The 20,836-nt window shown below is 37.7% G+C and overlaps 1 protein-coding gene across 1 annotated transcript in view; it reads left to right on the forward strand.

The window, feature by feature from the left end:
- Positions 1–2,581: 2,581 nt before the first annotated feature.
- LOC143022819 (uncharacterized) overlaps positions 2,582–20,836 on the forward strand; it is a gene marked incomplete at its 5' end in the record, with an annotated part of 134,948 nt that continues 116,693 nt past the window's right edge. Inside the window, 3 exons of the mRNA XM_076181198.1 lie at positions 2,582–3,135; positions 10,412–10,540; positions 18,437–18,616. Of these exons, the coding sequence (XP_076037313.1) occupies positions 2,582–3,135; positions 10,412–10,540; positions 18,437–18,616 (863 nt within the window). The remainder of the gene's footprint in view (positions 3,136–10,411; positions 10,541–18,436; positions 18,617–20,836) is intronic.

The following is a 20,836-nucleotide window of genomic DNA, read 5'->3' on the forward strand; positions in this document are numbered from 1 at the left end:
AGAGAGAACAAGGGAGAGAAGGGATGGCTATACTAGTAAATGAAGAGATAGGTAAACATGTGGTGGAGTGGAAGGAGGTTTCTTCAAGGTTAATGTGGATGAAGGTGAAACTGGGAAGGGAGATGTGGGTATTTGTAAGTGCATATGGGCCTGGTAGTGAGAAGAGTGTAGAGGAAAGGGAGTTTTTTTTTTAGATTTAAATGAATGCATAGAGGGTTTAGGGAGAAATGTCATTGTAACAGTATTGGGAGACCTTAATGCTAGAGTAGGGAATGAACCAATAGATGGAGTGGTTGGGAAGTATGGAGTTCCAGTAAAAAATTGTAGTGGAGAGTTAATGGTGGAGATGTGTCTAGAAAGAGAGTTGATGATAGCTAATACAATGTTTAGGAAGAAAGTCAAGCATAAGTACACATGGGAGAGGGTGGTGGATGGAAGGTGATAGATAGGGTGTTAATGGACTGTATAGTGGTAACCAGGAGAATAGTAGGAAGGGTTAAGGATGTACATGTTCTAAGGGGAGAGAGAGGGGGAATATCAGGACATTTTTTGATGGAAGGTAAGTTGAGAGTGGAGAATAGGTGGAGAAAGAAGAGAAGGACAGAAGGTAGGGAGGTGCCTTAAGTAAACTGCTTAAATGAGAAAGAAAAGGAGTACAAGAAGCTAAGAGAAGAGTGGGAGAGAGTGAAGGATATAGTAGAACTAGAAGTGGAAGAGGAATGGGGATGGTTCAAGGAGGGAGTCACAAGATGTGCAAAGATGGTGTGTGGAACAAGGAGGATGGGAAGAAATAGAAGGAAAGGTAGTGAGTGGTGGGATGAAGAAGCAAAGAAGGTTGCACTATGATGGACTAGCTGGGGAGGTTATTTGATATTTGTTTAAAAGAGGGTAGAGTACCAGAGGACTGGAGGAGTGCCTGTATAGTTCCACTTTACAGTGGGAAAGGGACAAATGTGAGTGTAGTAGTTTCAAAGGGATTAGTTTGTTAAGTGATCTTGGGAAGGTTTATGGGAGGCAAATGGAAGGGGATTGGAGATGGGTAAAGAAAATGGAAAAAAGTGGGAGATAAGCCAGTTGTTGTTTGCTGATGACACTGCACTTGTGGCAGGATCAGAGGAGGTGATTGAGGAAGTTAGTGACAGAGTTTGGGACGGTGTGCAAAAGAAGTGGAAGATAAATATGGGTAAAATATGGGTGATAAGATGTACAAGTGGAGAAAATGGCAGCAGACAAGAAGTGAGTATGAAGGGAGAGAGACTGGAGGAAGTGGATAGATTTTTAGATACTTGGGTGCAAATGTGGTGGGAAAAGGAGTGGAGGTAGAGGTAGACTGTAGATTGGAAGAAGCAAGTAAATGCCTTGGGGGATTAAAAAGTGTAATGAGAAATAGACATTTGGGAATGGATGCTAAGAGGAGATTGTATGAAGAATGGATTGTGCCAACAGTACTGTATGGGGCAGAAACATGGAACATAAGAGAGGAGTTTGAATGTATTTGAGATGAGGTGCCTGAGAAGTATGATAAGGGTTACTAGGCTGGATAGAGTGAGAAACGAGGAGGTGAGGAGGAGAATGGGGGTGGAAAGGGAGTTGGGAGATAGGGTTGATGAAAGAGTATTGGGATGGTTTGGACACATGGAAAGAATGAATGAAGAAAGATTAGTAAAAGAGGTGTGGCAGGTAGAAGAAGTGAACATGAGGGGGCAACCAAGGATGAGATGGATGGATGGAGTAAAAGGGGCATTGGGAAAGATAGGAATGTCTGTTGAGGAAGGACAGGAGAGGACAGAAGATAGGGGTGAATGGAGAATGGCTCTGTATGGATCTGTGATGCATGAAAGGTGGGGGGTGGGGGAGTATATGTGAAAAATAATTTAATGTAGTCCAAAGGAATTTCTCCTCATCTTCTCTTTTTCTACAAGAGGGGATGGAGAGGGGGGTTGCCGATTAAGTGAAGCGGCCTTGCTGTGGATGTGCTGTATCTTGCGACACTGCTTCTGACTCCAGGAGGAGCCAAGAGGGAGGGAGGGGGGTGAATGGGAGTGGAGTATGTAGGGATGGAATAGGTGGAAGTGGATTTTATGCTTTTTTTTTTTTCTAACTCCCTTGTAAGGGTGAAAAGGCCTTCAGTATATGTATGTACTAGTGTTCTAGTTGGATTCCACTTCCCAGACCTTCTTAGCATTTGACATTTTGTAGGAGAAAAAGAAAAAAAAAAAAGAGTGGAGAACCCTTGGTCTCTCCATTCCATCCCATCAGTTTGCCTGAGAAACAGTGGCTAGAATTTCCTCCATATTTGAGTTTTGGGTGCTGTGCATATTACATATCAGTGTGTGAACTTCTTTTTTTGACAAACTAAATTTCATTTCAAGTATTAATTTGCATGAGAAACAGTGGCCAGAATTTCCCCCATATTTGAGTTTTGGGTGCTGTGCTTATTATATATAAGTGTGTGAACTTATTATTTTGAGAAACTAAATTTCATTTAAAACATTATGAGTATGTGGGAAGAATTTTGATTAATACATTATTGCATTAATTGCCAGGATTTTGATAGATATAATTCTGATTTTCTCTTCAGGGTAAAAGGAGGTCAGATTCATCAGAAAGGGAGGGGAACAGTTCTGAAGAATCAAGGGATTCTGAAAGTGAAGATAGCTCTACAGGAAGTGATAGCAGCATAGAAAACAGTTCCCCAAGCAGTGTACAGGACAGAAAATATAGGAAGCCCCGTAGAAAGAAAGGGCAAAGAGAGAAACACCGGAAAAAATCTAAACAACAAACTAGTGATGGAGAGGAGAGTGAAAGTGAAAGTGAAGAGGACAGGAGTCATAAACGGCATAAACGGTCAAAAAATTATGAATTTGTTGAATATGAAGAAAATGAGAAATATCAAAAACATAAACGCAGACACCATGAAAGGCACAAACGGAAACATCGCAAGCACAGACACCGGGGAGATTCCCCAAACAGAGAAAGGAAAAGAAGAAAGCACTCTAAGGAGAGGGGAAGGGAAAGACATTTGGAGGAAAGGGTTGGAGTTAAGAGGGAGTACAGCAGTGAGGAGAGGCCTGTTAAGATAAAGAAGGAAAGAGAGGACAGGGAAGGAAAACGAGAGAGAGAAGAGAATACGAGGTAGGGTTGTTTTTCAGTGCTGTGTTTATAAGTTGGATGGACTGGGTGAAGGGTGCATTGAATGCTAGAGGAATGTCTTTCAAGCAAGGAAGATAGGAGTGAAGAAATGATGTAGCCTTGAGGAATGTTCCTCTTGTGTGTTCCATCAATTTTTTGAGTGGATGAGGATGGGGATCACCATGTAATGAAGTGGTTGGGGTAAACCAGCTCAGGTCTGTTGTGTCTCACTGCAGTGAGACAGGGATGATCCTTCATCCATTAGATGTAAAAATGGGATGGGCAGTGAATGGGTGTATGTTTTGACTCCTAGCCATTCTCCTTATAAGGGGAAGAAGGCCCTTTGGTGTGTAATTATGTATATATATATGTAGAAGTATTTACCTAGTTGTATTTTGTGGGAAGGGGAGCTATGCTCGTGGTGTCCCGCCATTGTATCTCTCAGTGTCTAGTTTGTTTTTAAACTCGTGAATGGTTTTTGCGCTTACTATTTCATTATCCAGTTTGTTCCAAGTGTCTAAAACTCTATGTGGAAAACTGTTTTTCTTCAGTTCTCTTCTATAGCTATGTTTTCTTAATTTCCTTCCATGTCCTCTTGTGTTTCTCTTGTCCCAGTTTAGTAATTCTTCTCTATCAAGTATCTCTGTGCCATTCATGATTTTGTAGATGGTCAGTAGGTCTCCTCTCTCTCTTCTTTGCTCCAGTGTTGGTAGCTCCAGTTTAGCCAATCTCTCCTCATATGATAGGTTTGCAAGTGCAGGTGCCATTTTTGTAGCTGCTCTTTGGATTCTTTCTATTTTCTTTATGTTCTTTTTGGTACTGGGGGACCACAATGTCGCCACATACTCTAGTCTAGGCCTTATCAATGTAACAAATATTTTTTTTATCATGTCTTCGTCCAGGTAAGCAAAAGCCACTTTTATTGATCTTAGCAAGTTGTAAGTCTCCCCGACAATTTTGTTAATCTGTGTATCATAGGACAAGTCGTTTGTGATAATAACTCCCAAGTCTTTTTCGGATCCTACTTTCTTTACTTCCTTGGTTCCAATTGTATATTTTCTTGATATTCTGTTTTTGCTTTTTCCAAACTCCATTATGCTACACTTCTTAGTATTAAAATCCACTTCCAATTTCTGACTCCAGTTCCATACCCTATTCAGATCTTCTTGCAGTGCTTCACAGTCCTTATCAGTTTCTACTTTCCTTAACAGTTTGGCGTCATCAGCAAAGAAGCTCATGTAACAGTTCATGCCCTCGTCCATATCATTCATATAGATAGCAAACGTTATTGGAGCCAGTACAGATCCTTGCGGTACTCCACTGATCACCTCTTTCCAATCTGAATATTTTTCTCTGAGTACTACTCTTATCTTTCTTCCAGTCAGGAAGTCCTCCATCCATTTTAGTTGGTTCCCTCGTATTCCTCCTATGTGTTCCAGTTTTTTTTAGTAGTTTTCTGTGTGGTACTTTGTCAAATGCTTTTTGCAAGTCTAGGAATGCACAATCAGCCCATCCATTTCTTTCTTGCACTATGTCTATTAGTCTTGAGTAGAAGCATATCAAGTTTGTGGTGCATGATCTACCTTGTCTGAACCCGAATTGTCTTGGGTTTAATATGTTGTTATCTTCCAGGTGTTTTACCCATCTATTCTTGATGATTTTCTCACAAATTTTGGCTATAGTGCTTGTTAGTGATACTGGTCTATAGTTGGTGGGTTCTTCCTTGTTTCCTCCTTTATATATTGGTACAATGTTAGCATTTTTCCAGTCATTAGGTATCTTTCCTTCCTTGAGTGAGCTATTTATTATGATGTGTATTTTGTCTGTTAGCTCTTCTTTGCATTCTTTTAGAATCCAATTTGCAATTCCATCCGGGCCATGAGATTTTCTGACGTCCAATTTTGATAGATGTTTTGATATTTCTTTTTGTGATGTTGTAAATTCACTCATGTGGGGAGAATGTTTGTTATTATCTACGTCCTAATTTTGTATTTTCTCTCTGGTGAAGACAGATTTAAAGTGGTTGTTCATGATTTCGGCCATCTCTAATTCTTCTGTGTATTCTATATTTCCTTGGCGTAGTTTCACTAGTTCCTGTTTGGTTTTAAGTTTACCATTTACATACCGGTAGAATAGCTTGGGCTGATCTTTGCATTTATCTATAATATCCTTCTCATGGTTCCTTTTCTCCTCTCTTCTCACATTAACATACTCATTTCTATAGTTTATATAGATTTGCCATTTGCTTTGTTTTTTGTCTTTTCTCCACCTTTTCCAAGCTTTGTCCCTTCTGTCTTTTGCCTCACTGCATCTTTTGTTGAACCAACATTTAATGTACTCTCTCTCTCGCTTTTGTCTTGGTACATGCCTGTTTACCCCTTCATTGTAATTATCCAACAGTATGTTCCATTTCTCTTCCACTGTTGTCTCTTCCATATAGAATTTTTCCCAGTTTGCATTCTGGAAGAACGTCTTTAGTTTTGCAAAGTCTGTTTTGTTGTACATCAATCTTCCTTTCCTATGCTTTTCGCTCCTCTTCATTTCTATTTCTTCCTTTAGTACAGTTTCGATGAGTACATGGTCACTCTTTCCAATTGGTGTCTTGTAGTGGACTTTGTCCACTATTTCATGTTAGTATTGATATATGTATGTATTTGTATTTATATATGTAGGTATATATATATTATGGGAAAGGTGGAGGGGGAAACACGGGTCTTTATCTGATTATCGAGTTTATTCCTGACCGGTTTCGCTTACAATAGCTTCTTCAGAGGAGTGTTTTGTAAGCGAAACCGGTCAGGAATAAACTCGATAATCAGATATAGACCCGTGTTTCCCCCTCCACCTTTCCCATAATTTGTCCCAATGTCTCTACATTTGTATCAACGTATATATATAATATATATATATATATATATATATATATATATATATATATATATACACACACACACACACACATTCATACACACATGCACACACACACGTCAGTTGTAGTGACAACGAAGTTTGGAACTCCAGGAAAACTTCAAGTTTAATCGATCTCAACAACGAGGGAGTACCTTTGTTGTATTATTAGGGAAGGGGAAAGCATGTGGTGTAGTGGGAAGGTAAAGAAAAAGGAGAAAGAGAGGGATTACCGAGGAAAATGGAAGGAAATGAGGAAGGGGACGAACGGGCCCCGGATGTTTGAAGAGTGTAAACAAATGGGGGGCAGAATGCATAGACAAGGAAGAACAAGGAAGCAGAAGTGTCAAAAGCAGAAATATAGATAATAGTAGATCAATGGAAAGAGAAGATAACTGCTTTTATGGATTTAAGGAGGAGGAGGTGACAACCTCCCCCAACTAGTAAATCTAGAGGAGAAACTTAAAAAAAATGAACAAAGCATGGGATGTTAGGTTTAACCAATTAACACTAGTAACCCAAAGAGTTGATAAACTGGAAGAACTAAAGGAGAATCAAAACCTAAATAAATAGAAGAATAAAAAAGACAAGAGAAGTAAAGGATGAAAATGAGGAATTAAAGAGGAATAATAGAGAGAATAAAGAGTCCATAGCAAAAGAGGTAAGTGGTTGGAAAAAAGTATAAGAGAACAATAAAATTGAATTTAGAGATATAGTGGAACAGAAGATGAAAGAACAAACTAAGGACACAGTTATTAAAGTGATGAGGGAGAAGGAGAATATAGTAAGAGATTTAGCGGATAAAAAGAAATGTATAATTATATTAGGGATGGAAGAGAAGTATAATCCAAATAGGACTACAAGAATAAAAGAGGAAAAGGAAAAGTAAATAAGATATTAGAAGTAGTTCAAGAAGATGAGCCAGAAACAGGGAAAGAAATAGAAGAAATATATAGACTAGGGAAATACAATACAGATAAGACCAAAAACAGGGAAACTAGCAGACAGTGATCAATATAAACAGGTATGGATAAAAAGAGAAATGAATAAAGAGGAAAGGGAGGATGAGAAAACAAAAAGACTAGAATCTAAGGAAAAAAGGAGAAAAGAACAGTCAGAAAAAAGAAATTCTATTGGAGAGTAGTGAATATGAAAGTGAGGAAATGGTTCATAGCAGAGAAAAACAGAAGGGAAACAGAAAACACAGTGGAAGTAGCAGAAAATTAAAAGTGTCTTACACAAACATAGGTGGCTTAGTAACAGCCTTGAAAGAACTGAATGATTACCTGAAGGAATAAGAACCAGACATAATGGGAATTTTAGAGACAAAATTGAAAGGTTCACTACCACAACAGTGTAGGACATGGTGCATATAATTATTGGATTAGAAAAAGAGAGGCAAAACAAGGGGTGGAGTTATGTTCCTGACTAAGAAGGATATAAATGTGAGGAATGTCACATATGGAAAGAATAGAGATGATTATGATGGAAGTGGTGGACAAGGATGGGAAGAGCAGGAAGTTTGTAGTAAATAATGTTCCTCCTAAAACGGCTTTGTGGGAAGAGAAAGAACACAAAAATGTGTTAGAAGACACAAGGATAACACTAAATAAGATAATGGAAGATGGAGGACGAATAGTTGTAATGGGTGACTTTAATTGTAAAGAAATCTGCTGGGAAGAGATGACGGTGAAGGGTGGAGACGACCTATGGGGAAATGTACTACTTGATATGATTATAGAACATACAATTACACAATGGATACAAGAGAATACTAGGTATAGAAATGAGGAAGAACCATCGAGACTGGACCTAATAATCACATCAGAACCCGAAATAGTGGACAAGATTGAATATAAGACACCAATAAGTAAAAGTGACCACATATTGGTTGAACTGGAACTAAATGAGGAAAAATACATGAAAAAAAAAAAAAATTAATATAGAAAGGGAAGAGTGATGTATGAAAAAAAAAAGATAAAATAAGAATTCTTTCAAAAAGCAGACTGGGAAAGAATACACAAGGAGGAAACAACAGTAGAAGAGAAATGGACTATTTTGACAAAAATCTTATAAAGGAGTGGAAAAGTATGTTACAAGACAAAAGCAAGAAAAGGAATATATAAAATGTTGGTACAGCAAAAAATGTAGGGAGTTGAAAGACAAAAGGGATAAAGCTTGGATAAAATGGAAAAAAGACAAAAGACCTGAAAAATGGAAAATATGTATAAGTGTGCAGAAAAGAAAAAAGAAAATACAAAAAAGATGTCATGGAAAATGTAAAGATCAACCAAAACTATTTTACAGATTTATAAACAACAAACTGAAAAACAAACAAGAATTAGAGAAACTATGACAAGGAGTTGAATACACAGAGGAAATAGAAACAGCAGAAATTATGAACAAGCATTTTAAATCGGTGTTTACAAGGGAGAACATACAACCTAGAGATATCGAGTGGGAGGAGAAAGTCCCCCCTATGAAAGAGATAGAATTATCAAGGAATGAAATAATGAATCACTTGAGTAATCTCGATGTCAGAAAATTGCATGGACCAGATGAAATGGCAAACTGGATTTTGAGAGAATGCAGGAATGAATTAACAGACAAAATACATAGTCTAATGCACAGTTCATTGAAAGAAGGAAAAGTTCCAAAAGATTGGAAAAGAGCAAATATAGTACCAATATATAAAGGGGGAAACAAGGAAGACCCTACTAACTATAGACCAGTCTCTCTTACAAGTGTGATAGCTAAAAGTAGATGGGTAAGGCACTTTGAAAAAAACAATGTACCAAATCCAAGGCAATTTGGATGTAGACAAAGATGATCATGTGTCACAAACTTAATGTGTCTCTATTCAAGGCTAATAGATGTAATACAAGAAAGAGATGGATATGCTGATTGTGCATTTCTAGACCTGAAAAAAAGCTTTTGATAAGGTGCCACATAAGAAGTTGCTAAAAAAAAATTGGAAACTGGAGAAATATAGGGCAAACTGCTGAAGTGGATAGAAGACTTCTTGCATGAAAGAAAAATGAGAGTGGTGATAAGAGACAAACACACTAATTGGGATGAAGTGATAAGTGGAGTTCCACAAGGAATGGTTCTGGCCCCAATAATGTTTGCTATATATATTAATGATATGGATAAAGGAATTGAAAGTTATATGAGCTTCGTTGCGGATGATGCAAAATTATTGAAAAAAGTGAACACTGAAGAAGATTGAGAGTTGCTACAGAGTGATCTCAATAAAGTATGGGAATGGAGTAAGAAGTGGGAGATGAAATTCAATATTGAAGAATTTGGAAGAAGCAAAAAAAAAAAAAAAAAAATAGTGAGATCATATAAATTGGGAGAAGAAGAAATTAAAAAAGTAGAAAATGAGAATGACCTGGGACTCATTATTATGAATAATATGTCCCCTGAGAAACATATAAACAAGATTTTTTGAGAAACTTATAATTTAATAAGAACAATCAAAGTGGCATTTACATACCTGGATGAAGAAATGGTGAAGAAAATACTGGTCACTTTGATAAGACCAAGATTGGAGTGTGCAGCGACGACGTGTTCACCAAGTACAAAAAAATGTATAACAAAACTTGAAAGAATACAAAGAGCAATTATGAAAATGGCACCAACACTCTCAGAACTATCATATGAAGAGAGACTAGCAAAACTTGAACTACAAAAATTAGAGCAAAGAGAGAGGAGACTTGATAACTATAGAATCATGAAAGGCATAGAAACTATTGATAGAGAGGATCTAATAAAATGGGATAGTAGAAATACAAGAGGACACTGAAAGAAAATCAAGAAAGACAGTTATAGAAGAGACCTGAAAAAGAACAGCTTTCCTCACAGAGTAATAGATGTTTGGAACAAGTTAGATGAGAAAGTGGTGTGTGCAAAAACAATACACGAATTTAAAAACAGTCTAGATAAAACAAGATATGAAGACAGGACACCACAAGCATAACTCCCCTTCCTGTAAAATACAACTAGGTAAATACATATATAGAATTATGAAAGGGATGGAAATCCTTGACAGGGATGATCTACTTAAATGGGACAGAGGAAATACAAGGGGACACAAGAAGAAACTTAAGAAGGACATTTACAGAAGAGATCTGAAAAAGAATAGCTTTCCACAGAGAGTGATAGATACATGGAATAAATTGAAAGAGAAAACAGTGAGTGCTAAAACTATACATGACTTTAAGAAAGAACTGGATGTGGAAAGATACAACTGCAGGTCCCTATTATCATAGCTATTCTCTCACAAAATACAACTAGGTAAATACACACACACACATGTTTATACAAGATATTGATTGTCATTTTTCCTGTTTTTTTTTTATTTTTGGAGACCAACAAAAAGTCGGTGGGAAGAAGAGGAAGGAAGTGATGGGGAAAGAAGGCAGGGCAATAGCCGTGATGGTAGCAGACGACGTGATCGAGAGCACCCAGGAAAAATTAAAGTAAAAGGAGAAGAAAGGTAAGATGTTAAACAATGACACTATTTGCTTACTCAATATATCATTACATCTCTTTTCATTTTCCTTCTCTCCATATATCTCCCTATAGCATCCCTCTCTTTTTTCCCTCCCTTTTTCCCCCCATTCCCCTTATGCCCTCCCCTTTCCACCACTTCCTCTCTTCTTGCTTCCCTCTCTTTATTTTCATCTCCATCTCTCCCATTTCCCCCTCCCCTTCCCCCTTCACCCCTTCCCACTTCACCCCTTCCCACTTCTCCCCTTCCCCTTTCCTCTTTTTCCCCCTCTCACTCTTCCTCGTTCCCATTTTCTTTCTGCCTCCCACTCTCTCCCTTCTTTCCATATTCTCTCTGTCTCTCCCCTCTCACTTTCTCTATCACTTTTTATTACTATTACTATGATATGTAACTACATTTGATAGTCTGGAACTTATGGTCTTGACTGAGAGCTATAAGTAACATTACAAATTTCTTCTGTGTTCATAAAACAGCATTGTTTAGCCATGACCAAACCCATTTATGTAATACATTAAAGTTAAGGAATCAGTGATAGATATCTAGCTACATTCCAATAAATTTCTTACCACCATGTTATTACTGAAAGTAATGGTTTAGGTGTTGGCCCAATCAACCAGATGATATATAGTGTGTTTGAATATGCCATTTCAAGAAAATTGGTTGAATGTCCCATATTTACTGGAATTTTTTTTAATGTAAATGTAGTTTTCAAAAACACCAGTACAGTGAAACATTTGCTTGTCAATAACAGTATTAAATGTCAAAAAGGATGTATTTACAAAATACTTTGCAATATGTGTAATAAATTCTATGCAGGCCAAACTGCCAAACCCTGTAGTATAGGAACTGAACAACACAAAAAATTGTAAAGGACAGTAACAATTCCAGTGGCATTTTTAAACACACAAAAGTATATAATCATCCAGTTAATTGGGCCAACACCCAAACCATTACTTTCAGTATGGTGGTAAGAATTTTAATAGAATGTAGCTTGGTCCATACCACCCAGGATGATGATAAATCTACACCACAGTTTATTAGATAACTTCATATGTCAAGAAATATATAAATCATTAAGAACATAGTACTTTTTCCTTAAGTGGCCTTGTGTGACCCATAGGCATCCCCATGTGACCCCAGGGGGTTCTCCAAAGTATCTGTGAGTCCCTACATGACTCAAAGGGTCCCAAAGCAGCTACAGCATCCCATGTGACCAGAATCCTTTCTGCATTCCTCTGTGGATACACATTTGTATTACTGTAATCCTCCTTTTCCATGTACTTTGCACTGATGGTGTGATATATGAAAGAACTCAGCTTTGTTTCTTTTCCAGTGGTCATTCTTGCATATATACATATATATATATATATATATATATATATATATATATATATATATATATATATACAGGTAAACGTCGACTTACGATGGCATTAGGTTTCGATAAAACCATCGTAAGACGATCTCATCGTAAGTCGATCCCCACTCTGTTCCGTGGTCACTGTACCTAGCCTACCTGTATATTAACCACCAGAGATACTGAATATAGCCTATTAAACATGTACAGTAGTTTATTTAATTATTTTTATCCTTTTTACCATATTCAAACACTATAATATGTATTTTCAGTACGGCACTTAAATCTCGCGGGCAGCAGCCAATGCCAGCCGTACGACGTGACGTAATAATACTCGCATAATAAAATATAGTCACCGCTTATATCGATCGTTCTCTCTTTCACCCGCGAATTTTGAAAACCACAGAGAATTAATCATTTGAGAGAATGTAAAAACACAGGGGCGACTACAATAAATATAATCAAGACGCCGATATAGCAGCGTCGCGAATCCACTTGCTCCTCATGACGCCTATGTGTGCGGCACCGTATGGAAGGGGTTAAATTATCATATCGTCGTCGTCGTCATCGTAAAGTCGAACAATCGTAAGTCGCGGCCATCGTAAGTCGACGTTTACCTGTATATATATATATATATATATATACACTCACTATCCGAGTTACGACCTAGATCGGTTCCGACCAACCGGTCGTAAGTCGAAACGGTCGTAACTCGGACTGTATACATTCGAGGTGTATACTCAAGGACATATGATGCAGAGCGTAAATCCAGCTCAAATGTTTCATTTGTGGCCTCATTGTAGAAAATTCTCAGTGTATGCAAAATATCCAATACTCTTTGATTGTTATACTAAATAATAAATTAATAATGATAAATTAATAGGATAGGGTAAAGAAAGAAAATATATTACACAGGATTCTTATTAGAGACTGGAAATACAAATTAACACCAAGATACAAAATATAGAAAATAGAAAATATACATGTAATAAAACAAAAAAATTAAAATCCACTTTTTGGTTGCACGTCATCTACACTTTCTTCGTGCGTACGGTCGAGGGAAAGATTAGGCAGTAGGTCTGGCGAGGCACCATGGGGGATCCGTTGGTATCCGCTGGTCGAGGCATAATTAATAAAAAGAGGAAGTAATAAAGGCTTAATAACGTTTAAAATAATTCCCTCAAATGTACATGAAAACAAGTACAAGATTCGCTTCTATGCACTGGGCTCAATCGTCGCCTCCCATGCGAAAACGTTCGGTCTCTCTTTGTAAGAAAAGAACGATATATAATTACATAACGTTATTTCATCAAATAAATATTTTATGCATGGAATAGTACAGTGAGATATATTGTCTTATTGAATATAAGATATTATACTTCAGAACTCCAGGAATATCATACACTTGGATTAAAGCTATTTGTATCCATGTTCATAAACTAGAGCTTTCGACTTTCGACCAATAGAGAACTCGAACCAGAATGAAATGTACGAATACAGGACTACTGTAAACCGACTCCCTGTCTTGGCTTTCGGGGAAGTGTGTATCACCGATCTGGCAAAACTGCCCTTTCTGACCATTACCACCTGCCCTGATTATCGGTGGGAACTGGGAATCGAAATACGGTGTAATATCAATTCCAGTAAAGTTATGGTATATGGTAGATAGTAGACACACACTAAATTATGGTAGAAATACCATAATTATGGCAGACAGCGCAACCTTGGTGAGATGCTGTGCTGTGCTGCCGTAACTGTCGTACGGGATGCTGGACGCCACGTGCAAACGTACAGTAAGCCAGTAAACTCATATGTACATGTAGGCATCTGCTGAATATGGTCGTAAGTACGGGTGGACGTAAGTCGCACAGGTCGTAACTCGGATAGTGAGTGTATATATATATATATACGAGAAATTCGCTAGTGGACAGCGACATTAATCAGATAATTTTATGACCATCGCGCAAGGCCTCGAACCTGTGCTGTACATGACGACAAGAGGCCCCCATGACTGCCGCCTTACACCGCTCGACCACTGATGCTTAAAATCGCACGAACTCAGAACACTTACTGGTTCTCGAGATTGAGAAGGTCACTACCTGCAACCCTATTCTCATTTTTACCATATGACCAAGCACGCTCGTGGGAGGGGTAAGGACCAGATCGAATCCTTTTCACGCTTCTCGCCATTGTAACCATATGAGAAATTTGCTAGTGGACAGCGACATTAATCAGATAATTTTATGACCATCGCGCAAGGACTCGAACCTGCGCTGTACATGACGACAAGAGGCCCCCATGACTGCCGCCTTACACCGCTCGACCACTGATGCTTAAAATCGTACAAACTCAGAACACTTACTGTCTTTTACTAATCTTTCTTCACTCATTCTTTCCATGTGTCCATGTCCGTAGAAATGGCTGAAGTGACCAGACACTAAGTCAGTACAGTACTACCTCTCATTAACGGACTAAAAGGGAGGTAACTGTGTCCGTTGATGTGAATAATATGTTGATTTGGAGTGGTTTTCTGGTGGCATAGTGATTGCACAGCACTAAACAACAGCACCAAAAACACCGAAAACACTGCAAACACAGCTAATTAACGTCCGTTAATGAGAGGTAGTACTGTATTTACAATTGAAAGCTCACAAATGTGGGATGATAGTCACCAAGAAGGATCCCCTAAAATGAAAGAAATAACGGTGACACAGAAAGAAATAAGGGACCAAATATGGAAACGATGTCAGAAAGTCACATGGGCCAGACAGAATAGCGAACTGGATATTAAAAGAATGCATTGATGAACTTGCAGTTAAAATACACAAGATAATTGACTTCTCACTCAAAGAAGGAAAAGTACCACAAGACTGGAAAAATGCTAATATTGTACCAATATATAAGGGAGGAAATAAAGAAAATCCAACAAATTATAGACCAGTATCCCTTACAAGCACAATTGCAAAAATATGGGAAAGAATTATAAAAAATATATGGACTAAACACTTGGAAGAGAACAAAATACTAAACCCCAACCAATTTGGATTTAGAAGTGGAATATCATGTACTACAAACTTAATATGCTTTTGCTCAAGATTGGTAGATATAATACAAGAAAGAGATGGCTGGGCAGACTGTGCCTTCCTGGACCTACAAATGGCTTTTGACAAAGTACCACACAAAAAACTACTAAGAAAAATTGAAACCATAGGTAGAATACAAGGAAAATTGTTGGAATGGATGAAAGACTTCTTGGAAGGAAGAACAATGAGAGTGATACTTAGAGAAAAAAACTCAAATTGGGTAAACATGATAAGTGGAGTCCTCCAAGGCTCTGTGTTGGCTCTGATGATGTTTGCTGTTTATATAAATGATATGGATGAAGGAATTGAATGTTATATAAACTTCTTTGCAGATGATGCAAAACTATTGAAGAGAGTGAGTAATGAAGATTGCAAATCTTTTCAGGAAGACCTGGACAAAGTCTGGAATTGGAGTAAAAAGAACAAAGTGAATTTCAACATTAAAAAATGTAGTATAATGGAATTTGGAAAAAGTAAAAATAGAATATCTGGTCAATACAAAATTGGAACAAAGGAAATTACAAAAGTAAACTCAGAAAAAGACCTAGGAGTAATTATCTCAAATGACATGACACCAGACAAACATGTAAACAAAATAGTTGGAGAAACCTACAATTTAATAAGATCAATGAAAGTGGCCTTTGACTACATGGACGAGGAAATGGTAAAGAGAATACTAGTTACACTGATAAGACCAAAATTGGAATATGCAGCATCACTATGGACACCCAGTACAATAAAAAACATAAAGAAACTAGAAAGAATTCAAAGAGCATTAACAAAGATGGCACCAACACTGCAAGTTGACATACAAACAAAGATTGGATAAACTAAACTTATTAACTGTGGAGCAAGGAAGAGAAAGAGGCAATTTGATAGCCATCTATAGAATTATGAAAGGGATGGAAATCCTTGATAGGGATGATCTACTTAAATGGGACAGAAGAAATACAAGAGGACACAAGAAAAAAATTAAGAAGGACAGTTACAGAAGATATCTGAAAAAGAACCGCTTCCACACAGAGTAATAGATACATGGAATAAATTGAAAGAGAAAGCAGTGAGTGATAAAACTATACATGACTTTAAGAAAGAACTGGATGCGGAAAGATACAACTGCAGGTCTCTATGAGCATAGCTATTCTCCCACAAAATACAACTAGGAAAAAAAAATATATATATATATATATAATATATATATATATATATAAATATATATATATATATATATATATATATTTGGGGGGCAGTATCTCACAGAAACAAGTGAAAAGTAATTTGCAGTAAAACCACTGGTGAATGAGAATCATAGTCCAAATATTTTTGTCCATTTATGTATTACCTGAAGATGTCCTAAATAGATGAAAACATTCGGAATACTTTTCTCATTTACCAGTGGTTTTTCTGCCAAAAAAAAAATATATATATAGTATATACAGGGTGTTCATGATACATTTGATAATTTTTTTATGTCATTTCAGAACCATTTGAAGGGTTTAATAGCGGTAAAGTGCATTGGATAACTGATTCTGTGTACTGTTGGTGGGTGTGAGAGCTAGAGAGCGTGGACGACTGGAAAGCACTGGAATATTGGAAGAGAGTGATCTGCATCATCATGATTTATGCTGGATTAAATAAAATTTAGAAAACTTGGGTCCAGATTGGTGCTCCTTGAATACCATGAAGGCTGTGAGATGTGAGCCAGAGAATTGCAATGGAGATGTGGAAGCAGTGGCTAGCAGGAAAGATGATAGGCATTCTGACTCTGTCCGCACAATGAAATTTGTTGAGAAGCTGGAAAAAAGGTGTGGCAAGATCCAGGCAAGGGAATGACCTTGGCAAGAGAGATGGGCATCGGAGTGGCGACTATAAAGAAAACGCTGAATGAGGAATTTCACTACTCCACATACAAGAGGCACAAGCGCCAACTACTCACTGCCAAGGCCCAAGAGAACTGCCTTAATGAAAGCCAAGAAACTCCTTAACAAGGTCAAACACTCAGTTGAACCAGGGATGCTCTGGTTCTTCTCAGACGAGAAGAACTTCTGGCAGGACCAGTTGCACTACACGCAGAACAGGTGGCTAGCCTACAGTCTGCACAAAGTCCCGCACTTCATGAAGACCAAGTTCCCTAAGACTGTGATGGTCTTTGGGCATGTTTCCAGCAAAGGCCACGTCATGTTGCCCCACATCTTTGAAGAGGGACTCGGACTCACTTCAGATGGCTATATTCTCTTGCTATCCACTGTTGTCAAGCACTGGGTGGAGAGGGTGGCTGTGGGAAGACCATATGTGTGGCAGCAGGACTCGGCTCCATGTCACACTTCCGAGAAAACCCAGAAGTGGCTGTCAAAGAATTTCTATGACTTCACCAGTCCCAACATCTGCCCTCCCCCCCCCCCCAACTTGCCTGATTGCAACCCCATGGACTATTATGTGTGGGGCACAGTTGAAAATGACACCAAGGATAAGCTGATTGCCAGGATCAAACTGATGTTCCGACATCTCTCAAAGGACACCATGAAGGCTGTGTGCTGCAGGTTCAGGTCCCACCTGGAGGCTGTGATGGAGGCTCAGGGCAGCTTCTTTGAGTGAGCTGTATTTGGCAAAAGATCTTCAAAGATATGCTCTTTGAATTTTGAGAATACATCAGCTTTAGGCCAAGATATGACATTTTTCTTTCCTTTCTGTAAAAATGTCAAATTTATCCTGAACACCCTGTATATATATGTATGTGTGTGTGTGTGTGTATTATATAAAACTCTTCTTCCTCCTCCTCCTCCCCAGGAGCTGTGGGTTTGATTTTTTTTTTTTTTTAATCAGAAATGCAATATCAAATTGTGTTCAGTATATGCACCAATTAGATTATTCAGTGGCCATCCATACCTCAAGGTAGTGGAATCTGTAAATAAGTTCTTGTTTGTTTTGAAGCCTTTTACCTTTAACTCCTTCCATACAATGATGTCTATGTAGGCATCATGAGGTGCAAGTGGGTATATGAGGATGCTGTTGATGTCTTGATTATATTTATTTTGTACTTGTAGCTGAGTGACCCCAATATTCTGTGAACTGGCTTGATAATATTTTCTGTGGTTATTAATATTCAGAATGAAAGAGAACAAGTAATACAGCTATAACTTTATATTTTATAATGCAAGTATTGTGATGCATCATCAAATCATTGTACATCAGGAAGTTGATGCTTCCCATGAGAATTTGACTCATATTGAAGAGGTTATTGGTAGTGCTGTCAGACAGTTGGATGCCCTCACTTCCTGTTCCATAGTAATTTGACACTGGGAAGAGATAGGGATTCTGGCAGCTTATTCTAAAAGGGGAAAAAAATACCTTTGAACTGGTGTCTGAACTGTTGTGTATGTCAAGTAGTAAGTTTCCAATGCTTTTCAGTTTCATAACCAGTTATTCTTATGGTTGTTGCAGCCAAATGTGGGGAAATCATGAGGAGAATGTGCAAGGAGAAAAAATAGATCCAGAAGATAAAAAGAAGCCAGATATGGGACTATCAGGCAAACTGTTAGAAGATACCAATACATACAATGGAGTTGTCATAAAGTACTCACAGCCACCTGAGGCGCGCAAGCCAAAGAGAAGATGGAGATGGTGAGTTAGTTATGTTTTGTTTTGAAGAATCTTCATACATTTGTCATTGGAGGTCATAACACTATTGGGACTTACTTTTGTACCAGTACTAATTTATTCCCCTTGATGTATGTATGTGTGTGTTTATTTACCTAGTTGTATTTTATGGGATGAGAGCTATGCTCGTAATGACCCGTTATCATATCTCTCCGCATCCAGTTTATTCTTAAAATCTTGTATAGTTTTGGCACTCACTGTTTCTCCATTTAGTTTGTTCCAGACATCAATTTTTCTATGTGGGAAGCTATTGTTTTTTAATTCTCTTCTGTAACTGTCCTTTAGCTTCTTCTTGCGTCCTTGTTTCTCTTCTGTCCCATTTTGATAAGTTGTCTCTGTCAAGAATTTCCATCCCTTTCATAATTCTGTAAATGGTCAACAAATCACCTCTTTCTCTTCTCTGTTCCTATGTTGATAGATATAATTTATCCAATCTTTGTTCATATGTCAAATTTGATAGTGTAGGTGCTATTTTTGTTGCTGAAAAGCCTTTTCCCCTATGGAAGTTGGATAGCCATATCAAAGCATACACACATCCTTCATTCATCTGAAACACATTTATCACTCCTCTCTTCTTAGCACTTCACAAATGAAAGGTCATCTCCATCCCTTGCCATATTACTCAGGTCAAAGGCAGTGCTGCAGGACTCATCACCTACACAGCAGAGCCCAATAGGCAGAGCTGGTTTACTGACACCATTTCATTACATGCCTCCTACCCCACTCCACCCCACCCCACTCCTCATCTTCTTAGAAATTCATGGAGCACACAAGAATTTGATCGATTTGTCATCCCCATACATTGCTTTTGCCTCCATGGCCCCCTTTATCCCATCCATCCACCTCATACTCTGCCCACTTTCAAGTTCACTCCATCCTTATCATCCCCCCACACACCTTTTGCTAGTCTTTCCTCACTTACTTTATCCATATCTCCAAACCACCCCAGCATTCCCCTTGCTACCATCATTTTGTATTTCTTCACCCACTGCTGAACTTTTTATTCACAAACACGAACTATATCAATAATTTCCTTTGTACCAACATTTGTTTTATGCATTGCTATAAATTAATCTATTTTCTTACTCAGCATAAGCTTGTATTTACCCATTTAGTAAGAAAAACACCAAATGAGGCCAGATATGTTTCATATATATGTGTGTATTTACCTAGTTGTATATGGGTAAGGAGCTATGCTCGTGGTGACCCGTCTTTGTATCTTTCAGCATCAATTTTTTTCTTAAAATCTTGAATAGTGTTTGCACACAGTTTCCTTATCTAATTTATTTCAGATATCTAGCACCTTCTCTCTCCCCAGATCTCTTCTACAGTTATCCTTTTTGAGTGTCTTTTCATTTCCTCTTGTTCTTCCATTATCCCATTTTAATTAATCATCCCTATCTAGGATTTCCATTCCTTTCATGATTCTAAAAAATAGTCAGCAGATCTCCTCTTTCTCTTCTTTGTTCCAGAGTTGGTAGTTCCAATTTGGACAATCTTTGTTCATATGTTAATTTGAAGAGAGTTGGTGACAACTTTGTCATTGCTCTTTGTATTCTTTCTAATTTCTTTATATTCTTTTTAGTACTTGGTGTCCATAGTGTTGCTGCATACTCCAGTTTTGGTCTTATTAGTGTATCTAATTTTTTTTTTTAATAATTTCCTCATCTAAGTAGTCAAATGCTACTTTCATCCACTTTCATTGACCTTAATAGGTTGAAGGTTTCTCTGACTTTATTGATATGTTTGTTCAGTGTCATGTCTTTGCTGATTATTACTCCAAGGTCTCTTTCAGAGTTCACTTTTTTTACTTCTTCACCAATTTTATAATTTCTTGATATTCTATTTTTACTTTTCCCAAACTCCATTATACTACACTTCTTGAGTCCAATTCCAGATTTTGTCTAGGTCTAACTGTAATGATTCACAATCCTCCTTTGCTCCTACTTTCTTTAGAATTTTGTCATCTGCGAAGAAATTCATATAACACTCCACTCCTTTATTCATGTCATTTATATACAGTATATGGCAAACATGATTGGAGCCAATACCAAACCTTGCAGGACACCACTTATCATTTCCCAATTTGAGTATTTGTCTCTAATTACTACCCTCATTTTTCTCCCAGTCAGGAAGTCATCCATCCATTCCAATAATTTTCCTTTGATGCCACCTATTGATTCT

The sequence above is a fragment of the Oratosquilla oratoria genome, unplaced genomic scaffold, assembly GCF_046742065.1.
Source record: "Oratosquilla oratoria isolate Oo_2021 unplaced genomic scaffold, ASM4674206v1 SCAFFOLD190, whole genome shotgun sequence".
Classification (NCBI taxonomy): Eukaryota; Metazoa; Arthropoda; class Malacostraca; order Stomatopoda; family Squillidae; genus Oratosquilla; species Oratosquilla oratoria.